Below are 21,567 nucleotides of genomic sequence, written 5' to 3' on the forward strand. Positions count from 1 at the left end.
TAGGGTTCTGCAGTGCTCAGGGATGACACCTAATGGGGCTTAGGAACCATTTACGACAGCATGGAGCTAACTAGCCTCCAGCAAGCTCAGGCCCCAAACAAGCGTGAAACGAGCTTCCAGAATTCACCCCCCCAGTGACCTGGCATCTGCCCAGTGGCTCCCGTCCAGCAGCTCCCCCAAAACTGTACCCGCAAACCAAAATGGGCTGGTGAGGGCCGGAGCCCAGGGCAGCCCAGCGGGATGCAGTGTTCCAGGCAGCCAAGAAAGACCACATCCTGGCCCAGAGAGGCCCCGGGCCTAACCCGGCACCCTGTGACTCTGGCTGCGGCTCAGAGCCCATCTGCTTGGGTGATTCAGTTCAGAGCAACTCAAGGGGATTTCGTGCAATGCTTCTGACACTGCCGGGACTCAGGCCTCTCGAACCGCCCTGCCCTCCTGCCCTGCTCTGATGGGGCTGGGTTCAGCCCAGGTTGCCAGGCAAGGTCGTTGGTTGGCACGTGCACAGGTTTAAGAAGCTCCGGCACCCCAGATTTCCAGTTAACTCCAAGCTTTCCAGGAGCAATCCTAGAAGCCAGTAGCCTCACAGTGAAGGGGTGGGTGGGTATGCACGTGGGCAGGAGTGAGCCCCCATTTGACTGGAGGGGCAGCCGGGGGGTGGGGGTGCCTCGTCTTTAACCAGCTTCTGGTTCTGAGCCCTGGACCAGGTGACTTCCCACTTCTGGTCACCCCACTCCCAGGCTGGCCGAGGAAATAGTCCCCCAGTTCCTGGCCATGCTTGGGGGACCCCTAGGATGCTGAGGATTGAAACTGAATTGGCCACGTGCAAGGTTCACACCCACCCCACTGTCCTTTAGCTCCTGTCATTACTGTTTGGGTGTTGTTCAAGAGGTGAGGGAAGGAAAAGAACAATTGGCCAGATTTCTCAGGCTAAAACAAACAAACAAAAAGGAGGCTGGAATGACAGTGCATGGCCAAGGTATGAAGCCAACCGGTTCAATCCTCAACATCCCATAGAGTTCTCCAAGTAAGCCCTGAGCACTTGGCTAGGAGTAAACCTTGAGCACTGAGCTAGGAGTATGCCTTGAGTGCTGCTGGGTGTGGTATGGAAACCAACTAAATTAATAAATAACACTACAAAGCCAAAATGTGGGGCTGGAGAGAGAGAGCATGGAAATAAGGTGTTTGCCTTGCATACAAAAGGACAGTGGTTCGAATCCCGGCATCCCATATGGTCCCCCGAGCCGGCCAGGAACGATTTCTGAGCATAGAGCCAGGAGTAACCCCTGAGTGCTGCCGGGTGTGACCCAAAATCCAAAAAAAAAAAAAGAAAGAAAAAAGAAAAAGAAAGCCAAAATGCACTGTGAGAAAGAAGTGAGTCTGAGGAGACTGAGGGTGTGAGAAAGCAACAGGATAGCTGTGAAGATCAAATCTTGAGCTCTCACAGACTGGGGGAGTCTCTCCCTTAAGGAACTTAAGGAACCTTAAGGCTGTTTAGGTCGGGACTTTTTTTGGGGGGGTTGGGTTTTTGGGTCACACCCAGCGGTACTCAGGGGTTACTCCTGGCTCTGTGCTCAGAAATTGCTCCTAGCAGGCTCAGGTGACCATAGAGGAAGGAGGCCGGGAATTGAACCTAGATCCGTCCCGTCCCAGGTTGGCTATGTACAAGGCAAGTGCCCTACTGCTGTGTTATTGCTCCAGCCCAAGGTCGGGACTTTATTTCTCTTCAGTAGTTACCTCCAAGAAATGGGCTAATGGCAGGCAGAGAGGCAGAGAGCTGATTCTGTCTATAAAAGGGGGCGGGGGTGGAGGAGGGAGAGAGACAGAGACAGACAGACAGAGACAGAGACAGATAGAAGAGAGTCCCAACCCATCAGGTACTCTGGGGTAAAGAGAGGCATCATTTAGGGTCTTGGGATAAACAACTTCAAATGCTTAAATATTTCTGGCTTAAGAAAAAGGTTTACTATGTTCATTTTTGTTGGTTTTTAGGCCACACCTGACAATGCTCAGGGCTGACGCCTGGCTCTTTGCTCAGACATAAATTCTGGAGGGCTCAGGGAGCCAGGATGCCAAGTATCTAACCCAGTTCAGTTTGTACAGGGTAGGTAGCTTGTCCTATCTCTCTGGTCCCAAAACCTGTTGTTTTCAAAAGTCATTTTCTTTTTTCTTTTTTTTTTTTTTTTCATTTTTGGGTTACACCAGGCAGCGCTCAGGGGTTACTCCTGGCTCTATGCTCAGAAATCGCTCCTGGCAGGTTCGGGGGGACAATATGGAATGCCGGGATTTGAACCACCGTCCTTCTGTATGCAAGGCAAATGCCTTACCTCCATGCTATCTCTCTGGCCCCAGAAGTCATTTTCTAAAAGCATTTAAGACTGACTGAAACCATATGTGAAAAGTGACTCCAAAAAAAAAAAAAATCAATCTCTCACTTTTCTTCCTCCAGATAACTAGACAGTCACTGCTGTGCCTGGAGCTAAAATAGACAGAATTTCATCTCCTGTAGAGACGGAGCTGGAAAGGGGCACAGGGCCCCATGTGGGAAGCCTCAGACAAGAACTCAGGACCGCTGTGTTGGTGGCAGAAGGCAGCTGCCATGCTCTGATATGAGGCCGGTCCTGCCACCAGCCGGGCAGGCCTGCCTATCTGTCCCACTCTCTAGCTTTGCCTGTGGGAACAGAAAAATGGGAAATCCCCAAATTCTGACCAGGATGAGTCCCTCTTGCTAGTGCAGGAGAGAGTTTGGTCCATTACCAGCTCTGGGGGCGCTGGGTCATGCAGAAGCCCCCACAGAGTTGATTAAACCCCAGAGCAGGGCAGGGGTCAGGCAGTCCAACCCAAGCCTCCACGAGTATTCCCTGAGTACCAACAGGGAAAACCCCAAAACCAAACACAAAACAACAAATATACAAACAAAACCTGAAATTTTTGTTTGTTTGTTTTTGGGGGGGGGCCACATCCATTGACGCTCAGGGGTTTTACTCCTGGCTATGCGCTCAGAAATTGCTTCTGGCTTGAGGGGACCATATGGAACACCTGGGAATCAAACATTGGTCCATCCTAGGCTAGCATGCACAAGGCAGACGCCTTACCTCCTGCGCCACCACTCCCAAAACCTGATTTTTTTTTTTCAAACTGTTAGGCTGAGAAAAGTAAGCAAGTTAAAATCTCACCTGGGAATTCTCCAAGATTGGCGGGAAAAGTTCCCAAGGTGTTGAATGGTGGTGGGTTGTGCGTTCCACAATCCCCAGAGAGGGATCCTCTTGCCCCCTGTCTGGATAGGACAAGACTCAGGTCTGGCAGCAATTCTGGTGCAGGAAATAATCCACACACAGTTGGGAAGGAAGAGCAGACCAGAGACTCACACCGCAAGCTGTTCACCCACAAGCCAGTCGCTCCACCATGTGGAACCACGAGCCAAGATGGCAGCCACCCCTCCAGGCTGCCTGAGTAGCCTTTAGTGGGAAAAACAAAGCCCACCCCAAGGGAAGGGGGGAAAAGCCAGATGAGGCGGCAATGGAGAACATCTTTTTAACATTAAACCAAAGGAACCAATCGAGAGACATCTAATTAGAAGGCAATGTGAGGACCAACCCAAAAACCTCTACCAACACCAAGGAATGAAGGCCTCTTGTTCTGTGGGTTTCTTGTATCTTTTACCCTAAATAGGTAAAGAAATGGCCTTTCCACATGTTTGAGACTCTGCTCTCCTGCTGACCTCAAATTTGGGAGTGCAAGGTCGGTGGGCCAATCCTGCTGTCATCATCTGTGTCAAACACACACACACACACACACACACACACACAGCTCAGACATTCAGGGTCTCACACCAAGTTCACACACAAACACACACACACCAAGTTCAGGGTCTACAAACACACACACATAAGTATAGTTTCCAAGGCCACACACACACACACACACACCAAGTTCAGCTTCCAAGGCCAGCAGAATGGCGCAAGAAAGAACAGCCAACAAGTCTCTGACAGATGTTTTATTTGGGGGGAACTGGAATGTCGGCACAGACAATATAGAGGTCACGAGCCATACTAGAGGCAAGGCTCTAGCAAACGCCCTCCAGTTTGGGCCTGCTCCCCCAGAGTCAGCATCCAGCCCGTGCCTTCCAGCGGGAATCGGGTCCCCTCCCCTCTGAACACCTTTGGGTAACACTGATCATTGCACGTTCCCTCCCCCACCAAAACAAAAAAAGTTTCGTGAACGAATTCAGAGTAAGACGAGTGGAAATATTTATAATACGATTTAATTGTTACAGTCTGTCCAATGTACAGTTGAGACAAGTGCAGACGCTTGAAATAAAAAGGAGCCGTTATCTATTGCACCGCGGTAAAAAGGCTTCGGAGTCGGTTGGGGGCAGGGCGGGATGGTCGGTATTTATAGGAACATTTACACACGGGTCCACGCGTGGGCCTCCCCTCTCCGGGCCAGCCCTCAGTGCCCGGTCAGGTAGTCCTGCGTGGAGTCGGAGGCGAACGAGTCCATGTCCTCGTTGTCCGAGTCATCGCTGCTGTCGCCGGCGGTGGGCGCGCCCGTGAGCGCGATGCGGGCGTAGTCGTCGGTGTCGATGGACTTGCAGAAGTGGATGGCGTACTTGAGCTTCTCCTCCAGCACCTGCTGGCACGAGTAGCGCGGCAGCTTCAGGAGGAAGAAGCAGGTGTAGGACTCGGGCAGGAAGTGGTCCGGAGGGTGATACTTGTCTAGCACCTGCGGGTGGAAGACGAGGATGGTGGCTGGCGTCTGCCAAGGGCCCGGACCCTCCTCAGAGACTCCTGCACCAGGTGCGGGCAGACCATGTGCCTCTGACTTCCCCGGAGGGCCCCCCCCCCAGAACAATGAGCCCTCGTGGTGCTGGGGTGTGAGCCTGGGGCCTCGTACATGGCGGCAATGTGGGGAAGGTGACCCTCTGGCTCCAGCTGGGTCCCCCCAGGAAGGCCCTCGCTGGGTCTCCAGGGAGGATTGGAGCCACCAGTGGGTGGGGGCCCATTGACAGAGGGAGATGTAGGGACACACCTAATTGGGGTGTGTGTGTGTGTGTGTGTGTGTGTGTGTGTGTGTGTGTGTGTGTGTGTGTGTGTGTGTGTACACGTACGCACATGAATGCAGAGCTCCGTGTGGTGAGACTGGGGGGGACTGTGTGTGTGTGTGTGTGTGTGTGTGTGTGTGTGTGTACACGTACGCACATGAATGCAGAGCTCCGTGTGGTGAGACTGGGGGGGACTGTGGGGCTAGGACAGGGCAGGCACTCCTGGTGATGCTCAACTGTGGATCACCCATTCTGGCTATGCTTGGTCCTGGGCCACAGGACTCCACGTCCCCTTGACCTGATCCTGTGGTTCTGGGATGTAGCCGAGCTCCTACATGCAGGCATACGCGACTGCCACTCTCCTGAGCTGTGTCCCCAGAGCAGCCGATGGTCCTCAACCGCACGGCTCCAGAGGTTCCTGGCAAGAAGGATGGGCCTCTCTGCCCTCACCCGCCCACACCCTCACTCACCTGAATGACGAAGTCACGGCCCCGGAAGTCAGCGATGGTCCTGGGCAGTCGCGTGCGGCCCCACACAAAGCGTAGAAAGAGCGAACGCTCCGTGTTGGAAAAGGACTCCATGGCCTCCCAGAACCATTGCACCAGCGGTGCCGACGGTTCGATGCCTTTGTACGTGGCCACCGACTTGAGCAGGTGCAGCGGGATGTCCGGGCTGCCACATACCTGTGGGACAGATGCATCTTAGGGGTGCCTCAGGCCGGGTGTCAGCCAGCCAGCTGGCAGGGAGGGAATGGGGGTCCCCAGGGGGCCTTGGCCTACCATGGTCTCGAGCTCGTAGCCAGTGAAGAGGGAGAGGAGTGGCACAGGCACCACCCGGGCCATCCCCTCGCGCACGGCCGCCACCTGCTCGTCGAACTCGTGCAGCCTAGAAGAGAGGCCATGGGTCACTCAGAGGTGAGGGGTACGAACTGGGGCTTTGGCTTGAGAATGCTGAATGGCCAGAAATCTCACGGAATCTCCAGGCTGCCATTCCAAGAGCCAGAGCCAAGACCAGAACCATAGCGAGGATGCGTGCTTGGCCTCTGCTCTGTCCACACAGACATAGGGGCAGGGCAGACCACCCACACCACAGCAAGCCAACCGGAGTGCCACACGACACCCAGCCAGGCAGGGAGAAAGCTTGAAAACCACCCAGCAGAGCACAGGTGGGAAGTCACTCCCAAGATCAGAGCACCAGCCAGGTGTACCACATAACCCAAGAGCACCTACCCTGGGGATCCCTGCGGGAAAATGCAAGCTCAACTCCCTCCAGACCTGTCCCATGCAGCCTGCACGCACCTGTAGCTGACCGCGAGCCGCACGTACTCGGCGCGGTTGTCCAGCGTGATGTGCGTGTACTTCGAGCTGAGCTGGATGTCCTGGCCACTGGCGCTGGGCACTGTGAAGGGCAGGCTCATGGCCTCAAACTCCTCCGACGTGGCCTCGTTGTCACGGATGTACATGAGCCCCGGGATGAAGTCTTTGTCCACCTGGCAAACAGTGGGGGAGAAGGGAGGCCAGGGTGGGATCAGGTCCTTCGGAGACGGGGACCCCTGCAGAGCCTGGCAGTCCAGGCCCAGCACACACCTCGCTGAGATCGGCGATGGTGAGGTTCATCCCTGCCAGCTGCTTCCACACAGGCTCGGCCAGGCTGAGGCTCAGGGGGCTCCCGGTGCGGATGGCGATGCCCAGGAGGACGCCTGTGAGTTGGAGGGCAGAAGAGGATGAGTGGGTGGGCCTGGAGAATGGAGCAGCTGATGGGTGTCGGGGGATGGAGAAGGCTAGGGTGATATGCAAGACACAGGTATCCTCAGAAGAACAGAAAAGGGTGAGAGAGGATACAGCGTGCACTGGAACCCAGGCCCTGCCACTCACACCCTCTGTCCAGTGAGTCACCCCCTAGCCCTCCAGCATATACCTCACTGGCTCTTAATGAGAGTCTGGGGAACTGCCCAGCTACCTAGGACCACGATGCCGGGACCATCCCTCCAGGGGGACTCGTTGGTAGAGGCTTTTGGATCGGTCCATAAATTGTCTTCTAACTAGATGTCTCTCAATTGGTTCCTTCGGTTTAACATAATAAAAAAATGTCTCCCCATTGCCTCCTCATCTGGTCTTTTCCCCTCCCCTGCGGGTTGGGCTTTGTTTTTCCAAATAAAGGCTATTCAGGAGGCCTGAAGGATCAGGTGACATCTTGGCTCAAGATTCCATGTGGTGAAGCAACTGGCTTGTGGGGGAACAGCTTGCGGTGTGAGTTTCTGGCCTGCTATTCTTTTTCAACCAGATGTGGATTATTTCCCGCGTTAGAGTTGCTGCCGGACCTGTGTCTCTTGTCCTACCTGGACTTGGGGCATGGGGATCCCTCTCCCCCTCTGGGGATTGTGGAATGCACTCCCTACCATTTCACAGGGACTGAGTGGGGGTGGGGGGAGATGAAGGGTAAAGGGATTGTTCATGAGCCACAGAGCAGAGCTGGTCTCAGGCACGCGGGTGCAGTTTCCCGGGCTCCAGGCCTTCTGCAGATCATCCTGGACTCTAGGCAGGGGCTGGAGGGGGATTCAGGGACGCGCCCCCAACCGTCCACGCACACGCACCCAGAAAACGGAACATGCCGGTGTGCAGGGGTGCACGGGCGGCGGGGCTGAGCAGAAAGCAGTCGCGGTTGGCACCCGACTCGTCGCGCCCGTTGGGGGTGACGCTGAGCAGAGGGGTGAGCCCGTTCTGCAGCTCCTCGCACATCTCAGCGATGGACTCGCTGTAACCCCCGCCGCAGTCGTCCACAGACTCCCCTGTGGGAACATGGGTGACAGCGCTGTCACCTGGGGGAGCAGGGAGGAGCCTGCAGTGCCCCCCCCCCGCCTCCCCCACACCGGCCCCCCGACACTCACCCACAAACTTGACCTTCCAGACACGATGCGGCAGGAGGAGGCTGTCGGGGCTGAAGGAGCCCATCTTGGCACACATCTGCCCGAACACCGACTTGGTGCCATCGGGGCCCGCCAGGCCGCCTTTGCTCCGGGAACGCTTCACCTGAGCAGAGATGGGGGAGCGACTGCTGATGAGAAGGGGCCCGGCTGAGGGCCACAGAGGACCCTGTCACCCAGCACCGCTCCCCAATCACCAGGAGGCTGCTTTGACGCTGCATGGTCACAGGAAGGTACAGAGTGGTGGCCGGAGCGGCTGCCAGTGCCAACCCGGGGCCCCGCTTGCTGGCGGCTCCCTGAGGCTCATCTCCTGCTCACCTCAACCCTGTGGACCCTGTCTGCTTACACCCCCAAGGTACATGACCCTGTGGGACTCAGGGTCTGGTCTCACTGGCAGGGGAAGAGGCAAAAGGCCGCCACAGATGAAGATCATCTGGCCTCTCCCCAGCCCGGCCTCCCCCCCCCACCCTTCTCAGCACATAAAGCCCCAGAGTCAGGCTGAGGCAGCTCAGCAGGCAGAGGGCAGGAGGCACCAGCTGCACCTGTTCGTCAACCTATATGTGGAGACTCTGGACCGAGCTCCAGGCAGGGAATAAAGCAGCTTTGCACCCACTGGAGAGCGCGGCTAGAGGCCACCACCGCTCAGCAGGGGCCACTGGGACTCACTGGCTCCTATGGGAGCACCCAGCATTTGAGGCCCTGTTCAAAGTGGGAAAGCCACTCAGGGACAATCTCCATCCTGGGATCTCCTTCAAGATACGCATATCAGACACACATGTGTAGAAATGCCCCCGGCCAGCAGCATGGTGGGAGCAAGCAGGGTGGCCTCCATCAACCCTCTCACTGCCCAGGAAGGAACCTGAGTGCAGGGAGCCCTGCCTGCCCCCCACCTGCCCATACACACACACACAGAGGCCTGGGCAGGGCCACGCCACGCGCACCTCACCTGGATGCGGTTGAGTTCCACCACTGGGCCGTGCTGGCGCTCCCGCACCATGGTTGCCTGCACCACCTTCCGGAAGGCAGCCTCCTGGAATGTGAGGACAGCGTGAGCCCTAGTGCTCCCAGGCACTTGTCCTCTCCCACCCAAGTTTCTTCCGGCCCTCACAAGCCTGCCCTGGCTCCCTGTGGGGCATGGCCCAAGCTCTTCCTCTCCATACACAAGGGACCGTGTGTGCTGCCGGGCTCTCTTTCCTGCCTGGCATGTGTTGGGCCAGAGATAGTCAGCTTTGCAAAGTAGAAGACACAGTGCCCACTACCTGTTGCTTCTTAACAAGGCCAGAGAGACAGCCAGTAGGGAGGATGCCTACCTGATATACAACCAACCCAAGTTCCATCCTCGGCCCCCAGAAGGTCCCCTGAGCCCCACCTGGGCACAGAAGCACCACCCGGTGTGGCCCCAAAACCAAAAACCCCAAACCAAAGAAGGGCCAAAGAGAAGAGACGTTAGGCGGCGGCAGAGCACATGCAGGGCCTCCCCGGGGCCCTCGGTACCTTGCCCTGGGAGATGAGGATCCCACGGAGTGTGTCGGAGCCCACAGAGGGCCCGAGTCCCGCCTCGCCGAGTGCGCCCTCCAGGTCAAACATGGGGATGCAGGGGCAGAAGAGCTCGGAGATGTGCTGCAGTAGCAGCAGGCGGTTCCGCAGTGCCAGGACCGGGATCTCTTGCAGGTGGTTGTACTCCATGGGCACCTGCAACACAGCCGGACCTCAGGTCTGCACCGGGCATGCAGGAGCCGAGCGGTGGGAGACACCAGGACGCGCCCATCCCTGCCTCGTTTATTTGGACTCTTTAGCTTCCCAACGATGGGGCTGGAGCCTTAGCACAGTGGGGAGGGCATTTGCCTTCATGTGGCTGACCCGGGTTTGATCCCCAGCATCCCATGGGTTCCCCAAGCACCACCAGGAATGATTCCTGAGTGCAAAGCCAGCAGTGAGCCCTGAGGAGCACTGCCCGTATGGCCCCAAAACAAATAAACAACAACAAAAAAATCTCTCCCCAGCAACATTCACTCAGATGGTCCTGATTCCCAGTGAAGATGAGGGGTTGAACTTTCGGCTCATTTTTTGACTGAATGCTCCCCAGCAGTGCTCCTCAGGGCCACTAGGTTATTGGGGCCACTGGACTGTCCCAAGTAGCATTCAGGGGTACCAAGGCTGCAGGGCTGGGGGGGGGGGGGAGTCCTACTGTCCCCACTGTGCCAGGGCTCAAACCCGGCTTCCTGACCATGCAAGGTCCATGCGCCTAATCCCACCAGTGCTGCCATCCGTGGCAAGAGGAACCCGACGCATCCGGAACATTCCCTGGGGAGTGGCCCCCACCTGAGCGGGGAGCTTGCCGGCGCTGGCAGGTTTGCTGGTGGACCAGGCAAGCGTGTGTGCAGAGCCGCAGGCCACACGGTTGACTTTCTTCCCTTGCAGGGCGGCCACCAGCCGGGGCCTCTGGATGGCATTGGTCGTGCCATCGCCCAACTGGCCTTCATCATTGTCGCCCCACGTGTACACTTCTCCTGCAGGGAGCATCAGGGTGAAAAGCTCATGGCCAGACCAAGGAAAAGATGTTGAGTGAGGGGCCCATAGCAGAGCAGTGAACAGCAGACAAGAATCCCGGGGTGCCCTGTTCACCTCCCCGAAGCTGTTCCCTCTCGCAGCTGGCAATGGGGGCTGATATACCCCAACTTCCCAGAGCCTCCCCCATATCTGCTGTTGTATGCTTCTGCCTGAGGAATCTATGGGGAGCTCGGAAGGGTCAGAAGGGGCCAAGGAGACCCCAGCCAAGTCTTCCTGCCAATGGGGGATCCGGAACTCAAGAATGCTGTGATCTTAGGACAGGACGGTGGGGGCCCCAGATCTGGGGTACCAAATTCCCCTTTTGAGGGGTTTTCTGAGCCCCCAGGCTGGGACTTTGTACTAAGGAAATCGGGTGTCAAAGAGTCTTGCATCCCTGGGCAAGACAGGTGGTCATAAACAGGTCACCTGCGACATCCCCCATATTGTGGGCCCACCCAAGGCCAGACAGCATCTCAGGCCAAGCTGCTGCTCACTTCACAATCAAGTGATCACAGCCAGAGGCCAACCAGCTCAGACTCAGGAGGGTCTTCACTGCTACAGAGCAGCTCCCAGCCCAACTCCCCCCCCACAGCTGGATGCCAGCCCCAGTTCCCCTGTATCCGGGCCTCACCATCCTCTGTGCAGCACACGCAATGCAGAGAGCCGGTGGCGATGGCGATGACCTTCTTCCCCTGTAAGCCCTGCACCTGCCGGGGTCTCCGGACGTGATCGTCAGACCCGTGGCCCAGCCGGTGGTAGTCGCCTTTGCCCCTGTGCGGGAGGAACAGAGGCCCCCTCCAGGTCAGGGGTGCGCAGGAGCAGGCGGAACATCTGCGTTCTCCCAGCGAGCCCTACATACCATGTGTAGACGGCGCCAGCTTTCGTGAGGGCCACAGAGAACTGAGAGCCGCATTCCACCTTGACCACACTGAGCCCCGTCAGTGAGTCGATCTGGGGGAGAGGGAGAATCAGGGGGCGCCTTGGGGTGGGATGGGCTCCAGAAACCAGGCCCAGGCTCATGCTGCAGGGGTCGAGAGACCCAGAGTGCAGCCCCCATGGGGCCTGGATTCAGTGAGGGTCTGTTCCTTCCAAATCCAGACTCCCCCCTAGAGCAAGTTCCTCTTTCTGGGTTCCCCCAAACCCAAGGTCTCCTCTTGAGCAAGTTTCTCTCTGGGTTCCCTGAGTCCAGGGCCCCCTCTCAAGTGATTTTGGCAGGACCCCGAGGTACACATGGGGAAGCAACAGCAAAGGTTTAGGGAGCCCGAGTAAGCCCTGGTTCCTTTCTGCCCAGAACCTGAGAATCCATCTGGCCAGGCCAGAACCAGATGCACCTGCACACTTAGCCCCAGAACCAAGAGCCCTGACCCCAGGACAGCCCTTATTCCCACAGTTCCTGCTCCCCTCATGTCTGTCCTCTATGTGTTCTCCCCTTGGGGGTCCAGGGCTCGAGGCGGGGTGAGCCCACAGCCAGGACACAGTAGGACTAGCGGCTCCCTAGCTGGGTCCCCCACTACCCACAATCACCCATAGAGAAGGTGCAGGGGGTCGGGCACCTGGCCCAAATCACAGACACACCTTCATGGGCACTTTGCAGCCGTCGCTGCCGCCCCGGCCCAGCTTGCCGTAGTCCCCATCACCCCAGGACCAGACGGTGTCATCATCCGTGAGACACAGGGTCTGCGCGTCGCCAGAGCCGCAGGCCACGTCGACCACACGGTGGCCCTGCAGCGCCTCCACCTGCGGAGAGGAGGGGCCTGGGCTGTGAGGGCAGCAGGGGAGGGTCTACAGACCTGAAGGATGGCGTCTGTCTGTCCCAGAAGCACCCTGGTGTGATGTGGGGATCTGGTCGCCAGTGCCCAGCCCCTTTCTGAAAGCTCTTTCTGCATCTGGTTTGTTCTTCTGTTTTTTGGTTTGTTTGTTTTTTTTGGGGGGGGGGGAGCAGGAGACCTGGGGTCGCTCCAGGTGACTTGTGTGGACTTGAGGTTTTGGTATCAGAGCCCAGTGCCCCACCTTACAGCATTCGGAACTAGGCAGTGCTGGGGAAAGAACTCCGGGTCTGGGCCCGGAGAGATAACACAGCAGCGTTTGCCTTGCAAGCAGCCAATCCAGGACCAAAGGTGGCTGGTTCGAATCCCGGTGTCCCATATGGTCCCCCGTGCCTGCCAGGAGCTATTTCTGAGCAGTCAGCCAGGAGTAACCCCTGAGCAACACCGGGTGTGGCCCAAAAACCAAAAACCAAAAACCAAAAAAAAAAAAAAAAAAAAAAAAGAACTCCGGGTCCCCAAAGTGAAGCACCAGCCTGTGAGTTGCCTCACGTTTACACACCAGGGAACTGGGGTCACAGGCTTGTAAGGAAAGGGAAGAACATCCATCGAAAGTGAGGGGGTTCCTGCCTAGTGTCCAGGTAGACAGGCCTGAGTACTCCCTCTGGGCCTGGGCTCTAGGGGAACTGCCCACCCACAGTGTGTCCATCAGATGCCAAAACTTTCTAGAAGACAAAGTTCTTTTTCAATCCCATGCACTAGGATTGGAGTCCCCAGCTAGGGGACACACCAGCTGAGTTCTCACTTCTGTCCCCCCAAGATCCGAATCTAATCTCAGCATCGCTCAATTCCCTAAGCACTGCTGTTAAGAACAAAGCCAGAGCCCAGCCCCCCCGCTCACCAGCTTGGGCTTGAGCTGGTCCTCGCTGTCACTGTGGCCCAGGCGGCCGTAGCGGCCCTTGCCCCACGTATACAGGTCCCCAGCAGAGGTGACACAGGCACTGTGGGCGCCGCCTGCAGCCACGTCCACCACCTCGATCCCCCGCAGAGACTCAATGACCCGCGGGCGGTCACACGGGCTGCAAGACAGACACGGAGGTAGCTGACACGGGCTCAGTCCCACAGCCCGCCAGAGCAACTCGGCTCGCTTCATCCCAGCATGGTGCTCAGTCCGGCTCCTGCAAAACGCCAGGGGGGCCAGGGACCGCACGCCTGCCGGTCACACTCACTGCCCATCTGCCAGCAGGAGGACGAGGGCTGAACCGGAGACCACAGCCAGTTTCAGAAAGGCCAGAGCTGGGAATAGCAGGCAACTGTCTTTCCTGCTTCAATGCCCAAGCAGCGTCTTTCAAAGAACATGACTTTGTCCAATGAACCAGGACAGAACGTGAAGTCCCAAAGCTAGGCCCCAACTAAGGTCACAGAGCTCGGTTCCCTTCTCCTGCACAACGGAGCCTCTCTTGGGCTGTCACACTCAGCCCACCTGTCACTTCCTAAGAAACTGCCTGAAATGCAGAGAGACGACCAACAGTGAGTGAGCTTTGAGATGTGTAAGCCCGGGACACATCTAAGTGATGCTGGAGCAACTCTCTTTGTCGCTATGTTTTGGGGTCACCCCCAGAAGGACTCAGGGTTGACTCCTGGCTCTCTGTCCCCTACCGGGGCTCGGGGGGATTGTCTGCAGGACTGTGAACAGGTTAAGTGGGAAGGGCACAACCCAGGCAGGCCCTGTGCTTGTCGGCTGCCCCGTCCAGGTACCTGCGGCTGCCGTGGCCCAGCTTCCCATCCTCGGCCTCGCCCCATGAGTAGACCTCCCCGTCGGAGGACAGCGCCAGGCAGTGCTTCCCGCCCGAGTTCACGGCCACCTTCCTGATGAACACGTGCTGAATGGACTCGAGCAGCGTCGGGGTGGAGACGGACTCCGTGCCGCCGATGCCCAGCCGGCCACCAGCGCCGTACCCCGTGGCGTAGAGCTACGAGGGAAGGGAACATGCAGGAATCAGAGCACACCCTAGGACACCCACTCGGACTCACCCGTGAAACCGGGCATTTACGATCCCGGGCATGCTTGGTATTCGACTCACACCTGACCAAAACGAAAAGGAAGAGTCAAGGCTACTGCAAATTCTAAATTCCAGGGGCCGGAGTAATAGCACAGTGTAGGGCTTTGCCTTGCACATGGCCAACCTGAGAAAGACCCAGGTTCGATCCCCGACATCCCATAGGGTCCCCCGAGACTGCCAGGAGCAATTTCTGAGTGCAGAGTCAAGATTAACTCCTGAGCGTCGCTGGGTGTGGCCCAAAAGACAAAAATAAATAAACTCTAAATTCCAGGAGACTCTGGTTCTAGCCTGGGAACAGCAAATGGGTCCTCCGACCCCAACAGTTCATGGGTAGCGATGAGAGTGGCCAGCCTTATCAACACCAAAATAAGGCCTTCTCGGCAGCATTTCTGTTTGTTACTTAGAATACCAGTAATAGGGCCCAGAGTGATATAGTACAGCAGGGAGGGCATTTGTCTTGCACACAGCTGACCCAGGTTCCATTTCTGGCATCTCATCTAGTCTCCTAAGCCTACCAGCAGTGATTCCCGAGTACAGAACCAGGAGTAACCACGGACTCCTATTGGGTTCGGCCCCCAGAGCCACAAAATACCCGATTTCTAAATCCAGTACAGGAAGGAACAAAATTCATTTGCGGCTCCTGGCTCGCTAAAGAAAGAACAGAAACCTTAAAATCCAGGATAAGGGGGCCAGAGCAATAGCACAGTGGGGGGAGCATTTGCCTTGCACAGAGCTCGAACCAGGGTTCAATCCCTGGCATCCCATAGGGTCCCCTGAACCCAGTAAAGCTGATTCCTGAGCACAGAGCCAGGAGTAATCTGAGCACCACCAGGTGTGGCATAAACAAAACAAAACAGGATAAAGTCATTAGATTGCAAAGTCCATTTACAATGATCAACTATCTCTACATGGCAGGGGTTCTGTTCTTTGGGAGGAAAAATTGAAGAAGAAGACATCTACCAGCTCACAACATGCAAACGATCCCAATGCACTGGAGGGAGCCATGAAATTGAAAACAAAACAGCAGGAGAGGAGAACACGTCTGAGGGCATGCAAAGAGTAGATCCCTGAGTGTGTTCCTCTGGATCCCAAGCCCTGCTCCACCTTGGGAGCGAATCCTCAAAACCCAGTACCATGCAGCCTCGCCTGCTCAGACCTTTCCCAGGACCCAGGGCCCAGCAGGAATGCTTACCTTCCCATCAGCCGTCACCGCAAACAGCGTCTGTTCTCCCCCGATCAGCTGCACGGGCCGGAGCATGGCCAGGGCCTCGCAGGGGGTGGGGACTTTAACCTTGGCACCTTCGATGCCCCCCAGCTGTCCGCGATGGTTGTGGCCCCACCCGTAGATGGTTCCACTGCCACCAGCCGAGAGCGTCCAGTCGTCCGGTCGCCTGTGCCCACGGGAAGTCACCGCTGACCAGGGTTGATCCCCTGACCCGTATGCAGCCCAGCAGGCACCTCCCGGGCCTGGCCTCCCGCCCGGGGCAACCACCTGTTCATCCACTGCACCAGCTGCTCATCCTGCTCCCTCCGAAAGACGTCGTGGCTCTGGTGGAGCACGTCCATGGTCTCGCTGTCGGCCATAAGCTCGCGGATCTTCTTGGCCACCTACAGACACTTCCCTTCAGTCTTGAGGCTGAGAAAACGCATCTCAGCCCCGTCTGGCATGGTGGGGACAATTCCTGAGCTGCTGCTGTGAGTACCTCATCGAGAAACAAGCGGGGCAGTGGAGTTCGCTTGTCCAAGGCCACGGCCACGCGGGAGGCCATGCAGTACCTTCGGAACCAGGCCCACTTGTGCGTCTCCGCGCAGCACGGCAGCGTGTCCAGCTCCAGGTCACAGGCCAGGGCCACCAGCACCTGAAGACACAGAAGCCAACACAGGAAGCTCAGAAACGGACACTGCTCCCCACCCCCCAGTTATATCACCCATGACGGGGCTCCAATTCAGGGTCAAAGCCATAGCCACGGCCACGCCCATTGCCCAGGCACGAAGGGATGTTAACACTGAAGCCCGGAGCCAGGTGGCGGGATTTCTGGTCTCAAGCATCCACAGCGGCCCCCCCAGATCACCTTGAAGAAGGGACTGTGCAGCAGCTGTTTGCCACCTCTCACGATGGGATCTTCGTACTCGAACTGCCGCTGCAGTGCTTCGGGGAGTCCTTTCACCAGTGCGGCCAGGGCACTGCCCGTGAAGCTCTGGGAAAGAGCCAGGTTAGGAGCCTGAGCACAGCAGACAGGAGCGAGAGGAAGGACCTGCTCCTCTGCATCCCCCTTTAAGATGGATTAGCAACATGCTGGCCCGAAACCCTCCCAAACATCTGGGCTGATCATCTCACATCAGAACCAAAAGAAAAAAAGTGAAAAAAGAAAATGCATAGAAGATGCTAAAATGGGGAGCAATAGCAGCACAGGAAGGGCACCTGACAAGGGTTCGATCCCCGGCATCCTAAAACCACCCAAGTCCAGCCAGGAGGGATCTCTGAGCACTTCCGGGTGTGGCTCAAATACTCTCTGCACTCTATCCCCCTCCCTCGACCCTGGGAGGTCAGAGTTCTTCCATCAAAACAAAGTGAGCAGGGCATTGAGCCAGATGGGGGCCTGGCTCTGGGGCCATGTCAGGCACGTGGGAAGGAGGCTGCCTTTCTCCAAAGCCTCTCCAATGCGTTCTCAGTGACTCCAGGGTCCCAAAGGCCTACGGGGACCTCACAATCCCACCGGGGCACACTGGGGCTGGTGGTTGAGCTCCCTACCAGTGCCCTGGTCTCCCCATCATCTCCGAGTAGTCTGCTGATGTTCATCGACTGCCCGAACTCTGTGGTCAGCAGCCTACGCAGCCTCTGCAGGGCCCACATTCTGTGGCCGGCGGCTGGAACACACACATACAAAAGGTCGCATGAATAAGGACCACATCCCTGGGCTGTGGGGCCAAAAGGATGGCACAAGCGTGGCGGGAGAGGACCCTCACCAAGGGCACTGAGCTGGGCACAGGCTGCCAGGGAGGCTGCTAGGCGGGGGACGATACTCCGGTGAGAGGCGAGATTGAGCCGGAAGTCCAACAGGCATGTGACCAAATCCATGGATGGGCACGACAGGACACAGCGGTCGGAAAGGAGGTCCTTGGGCCCTGAGGAAGAAGCCCCCCAAGACCCCTGTTGTCGGAATGCTGATCATGGGACCATGCCCTGGTGACATGGACCGAGGAAGCAGAGCAGCAAGAGAGAAAGAGCCGTGAGTGGGCCCAGATGGGGAGTGGAAGAGATGGTGTCCGCCACACCATGCCTGGTGCCAGGGGGTAGTGATGGGACAGACTGTTGGTAGAGGCCTTTGGGTCAGTCCTCATATTGCCTTCTAACTAGATGTTTCTCATTGGTTCCTTTGGTTTTCTTATTGAAAAGATGTCTCCCCGTTGCCTCCTCATCTGGCTTTCTCCCTCCATTTGGGGGTGGGGTTGTTTATCACAATAAAGGCTACTGAGGTGGTCTGGAGGGGGACTGCCATCTTGGCTCACGGTTCCACGTTGGGGAGAGACTGGCTTGTGGGTGAACAGCTTGCAGTATGAGTTTCTGGCCTGCTCTTCCTTCCCAACCATGTGTGGATCATTTCCTGTGTCAGAATGGCTGTCGGACCTACATCTCTTGTCCTACCTGGACTTCCCTCTCCCTCTCTGGGGATTCTGGGACACACAACCCACCATTTCACATCAGATGACAGGGTCAACTGTATGAAGGGCTGATGGCAGGGTAGATTGTGAGGGGCCACATGACGAGGTCCACTGTGAAGGGCTGGGTAACAGGGTCACTGGGAAGGACAGATGATGGGGTAGACTGGGAACGACCACAGGATGTTGTAGCCTGTGAAGGGCTAGCGTGACGGGGTCGACTGCATGAAGGGCAGCACTCACCTGCAGCAGGCATGATGGGGTAGACCGTGAAACGCCAGCCCCAGCCATTCACGGACCCGTCACTGATGAACTTCCACTTAAGCTCGTCCCCCGGGATGCGCAGCTCACTGGACCAATCAGACCACTCCCGGCCTGCAGAGACGTGGCTCTAGGTGAGTGCTAGGCACCCTTCTGGAAGCCAGGCAGAGCCCTTCACGCCAGGCAAAGGGCAATATGGCCACACACTGCCCCACACCAGGGGACTGCGAGAGGGCAGGCGGGAAGGACTCGGGATCCACCAATCTGACCCCGTCCTGGCCTGGACACGTCCTTCAGGAAGTGAGGTGGCAGGAAGGTTTTCCGGAAGGGTGGGATGGATAGGGCAGCAACAGGATTATATACCATACATTATATGGTGTGTGTGTGTGTGTATATATATATATATATATATATATATATATATATATATATATATATATATATATATACCATACATCTATAATAGCAGCAGTAGCTGTGACGCCCACTGTTCTACTGTTCTGTGGCTCCCTCCGTCCTTCTCGTACCTGAGCGCACCGAAACGATCCTGTTGACCCCATCCATGACCGTGAGGGGGTCATGGCGCCGCTCCGTGGAGCACTGTCGGTCAAACTCCACCCTGAGTCCCTCAGCACCTGGAGTACAGAAGAGAGGCCGAATGAGGAGGGAGGGGCATGTGTTTGGAAGACCCTGGGCTCCTCTCACCACCATCACACCCTCAGCTGAAAAGACCAGGGACTCAGCACCAAGCAGGCTGATACAGAGTGGAGGCAGGAAACTGTGAAGAGCAGAGACCCTGGAAGCAACAGAGGGAAAGCAGGAGCCACGTTCAGAGAGGCTCCATCTTGGGATAATCCCAGATGTTACTAATATGAACAAAAACATAGCAAGCACTATGGACATTGTAGACATCAGGATCCAGGCAGTGGCACCATCAGGGTACCTAGTGTGACCAGCACCCAGGAAGGTGGGACAGCTAGAGATGACGGCCCACAGACAAGGTCAGAGCAACTCTACCAGGTATATCCAGGCATCAAGACGACCAGCACCTGGTGCCGGAGTAAGAGCACAATGGGTGAGAGGGATGCCTACAATGTGCCGCCTGTCTTGGGTTCTACCCCTGTGTTGTGTATGTAAATATTTTGGGGGATTACTATGTTGCTCACCCTAATCTGATTAGGTGATTGTGCCCTACCCTAGGGTGTGACCTGGCATTCTGCCCCCACCCTAGGGTAGGACCTGATTCTGCTTCCACCATTGGTTGGTATCTGATCCCACCATTGGATTGTTGTGTATGTAAATATTTTGGGGGATTACTATGTTGCTCACCCTAATCTGATTAGGTGATTGTGCCCTACCCTAGGGTGTGACCTGGCATTCTGCCCCCACCCTAGGGTAGGACCTGATTCTGCTTCCACCATTGGTTGGTATCTGATCCCACCATTGGGTGGGACCTGACTCTGGACTATAAGAGCAAGGGTCTGTGGAAGGCGAGAGGCTTTTGCTGGCTGGAACTGAATCTGAGTCTTTGGACTTCAGTTTTGTCCATCCGAATAAAGCAAATATTTCCACGAGCCTGATTGTCTGCGAGCTGTTTACCCGCCGTTTCACCTCAGAACCGTGGGCTAGACAGGGTGGCAGACACGTGCTCCGAGCTGGAAGAAAAGGGCCTCATTCTCCATCCCTCCATCAGTCAACCTCTTCAGGGGCTGTCCTGCTACACCCCTGTTCCCTGAACAGTGCCAGGATTGAGCCCAGAGTGCAGAGCCAGGAGTAGGCCTTAAAAAAAACAGGTGTGACCCCCCCCCCCAAGAAGTGAAAACCATGAAAAAACATCCCTGCCAGGGACCCCACGAACACAGGATCTCAGAGCAGAGTCAAGTTCTGAGAGAAGGACAAGAATGAAATGTCTGAGCTGGAGAGTTACAAGTTCTCTAAATGGTCAGAACAAAAAAAATCAATTTGTGAACACATACATCATAGAAGAGGAAAGATATATATGATTCATATATAAATTTAATTTAAAAAGAAAAATATTATATATATGGTCCTACCCCCCCAACTCAATGATAAGCATTAATCTAGAAATCAATCCAGAGGAGGAAAAAACAAAGAAACATATACCCAGGAACATGATTTTGAATGTGTTCTAATCCAAAGATGGGGAATGCAGAAGAAAGGGAAAGATCTGAGCCACTGGGACACAAACTATGGCTAATGACCAATTTCTGAAAAACATTAAGACCATGAGGACAGAGAGATAGGCTAGCCAACCTAGGTTTTGATCTCTGGCATCCCATAGGGTCCTCTGAGCACCACCAGGAGCGATTTCTGAGTGCAGAGCCAGGACTAACCCTTGAACATTTGCTGGGTGTGCCCCCCCCCCAACAAAAAAAAGTAAAAACAAATAAAGAAAAAATTTTAAAAAGACCAGAAACCGGCAGAACGATACATTTAAGGAGATGAGAAAAATCCTCTCAACCGAGAATGCTGTACCTAGGGAAACTATCTTCTACACTCATTAGAATATAGCCCCTCAGTGGCTTCAAGGCAGGACTCAGCACTGAGCTGGGTGGAGCACAAGGTCCTTTCAGGACCAGACTAAGGGGCTGCCAAGTTCCAGGGGACCCACTGAGCTCAGGGAGGACAATGATCACAGTGGGCCAAAAGTCCCTCACTGCCACCCATGACTAAGTCCACAAGTTCACAGTGATGAGAAATAAAACAGAACCAGAAGCCGAGAGACGGTGCAGGGGAGGAGGGTGTCTGCCTCGCACACAAATGAGGTGATCCTTTGTCCCCTACTCTGTCCCTACTTTGTCCCCGGGCACTGCCAGTCATGCGTGGGGCCTTGGCTCCCAGCCAGCATTGCTCGGAGCCTGGGCCCCGCTGAGTGGCCTATAGCTCAGACCCAGCGCTTTATCATTTGTGGGGCCTAGTGAAGAACTCCAGGCCTAGGATTTCCAGGAGTGGCCTGTGGCCCCCAGTGTCACTGGGAAAACCCTATAAGTAAGGAAAGGAGAGAAGAGAGGAGAGGGGAGGGGGGAGGGGAGAGGAAGGGAGAAAGGAAAGGAAAGGAAGGAAAAAGAAGGGAAGGGAAGGGGAAAGGGAAAGGGAAGGGAAAGGGAAAAGGAAGGCAAAGAGAAATGGAAGGCGAAGGGAAATGGAAAGGGAAAGGGAAAGAGAAGGGAAGGAAAAGGAAAAGGAAAGGAGAATTAGAATAGCACCATTGTGTCCCCGCCCTCGAGGCTGAGCCACAGCATCTGCTGCGTCAGAGACTCCGGCTGGCCCGAGGACAGCACTTGA

At 56.1% G+C, this 21,567-nt stretch overlaps 1 protein-coding gene across 1 annotated transcript in view; it reads right to left on the bottom strand.

Moving 5' to 3' along the window:
• Positions 1-4,245: 4,245 nt before the first annotated feature.
• Positions 4,246-21,567, bottom strand: part of HERC2 (HECT and RLD domain containing E3 ubiquitin protein ligase 2) — a 110,604-nt gene continuing 93,282 nt past the window's right edge. The window contains 23 exon segments of the mRNA XM_049782721.1: positions 4,246-4,722; positions 5,512-5,724; positions 5,821-5,926; positions 6,340-6,530; positions 6,628-6,740; positions 7,635-7,829; positions 7,929-8,070; positions 8,911-8,994; positions 9,459-9,656; positions 10,287-10,474; positions 11,146-11,285; positions 11,374-11,465; positions 12,090-12,251; positions 13,179-13,356; positions 14,036-14,250; positions 15,533-15,731; positions 15,833-15,948; positions 16,044-16,199; positions 16,413-16,538; positions 17,093-17,208; positions 17,308-17,466; positions 18,244-18,375; positions 18,789-18,896. Coding sequence (XP_049638678.1) covers positions 4,450-4,722; positions 5,512-5,724; positions 5,821-5,926; positions 6,340-6,530; positions 6,628-6,740; positions 7,635-7,829; positions 7,929-8,070; positions 8,911-8,994; positions 9,459-9,656; positions 10,287-10,474; positions 11,146-11,285; positions 11,374-11,465; positions 12,090-12,251; positions 13,179-13,356; positions 14,036-14,250; positions 15,533-15,731; positions 15,833-15,948; positions 16,044-16,199; positions 16,413-16,538; positions 17,093-17,208; positions 17,308-17,466; positions 18,244-18,375; positions 18,789-18,896 — 3,602 coding nt within the window. The 3' untranslated portion in view covers positions 4,246-4,449.

This window comes from Suncus etruscus, chromosome 11 (assembly GCF_024139225.1).
Source record: "Suncus etruscus isolate mSunEtr1 chromosome 11, mSunEtr1.pri.cur, whole genome shotgun sequence".
Lineage (NCBI taxonomy): Eukaryota > Metazoa > Chordata > Mammalia > Eulipotyphla > Soricidae > Suncus > Suncus etruscus.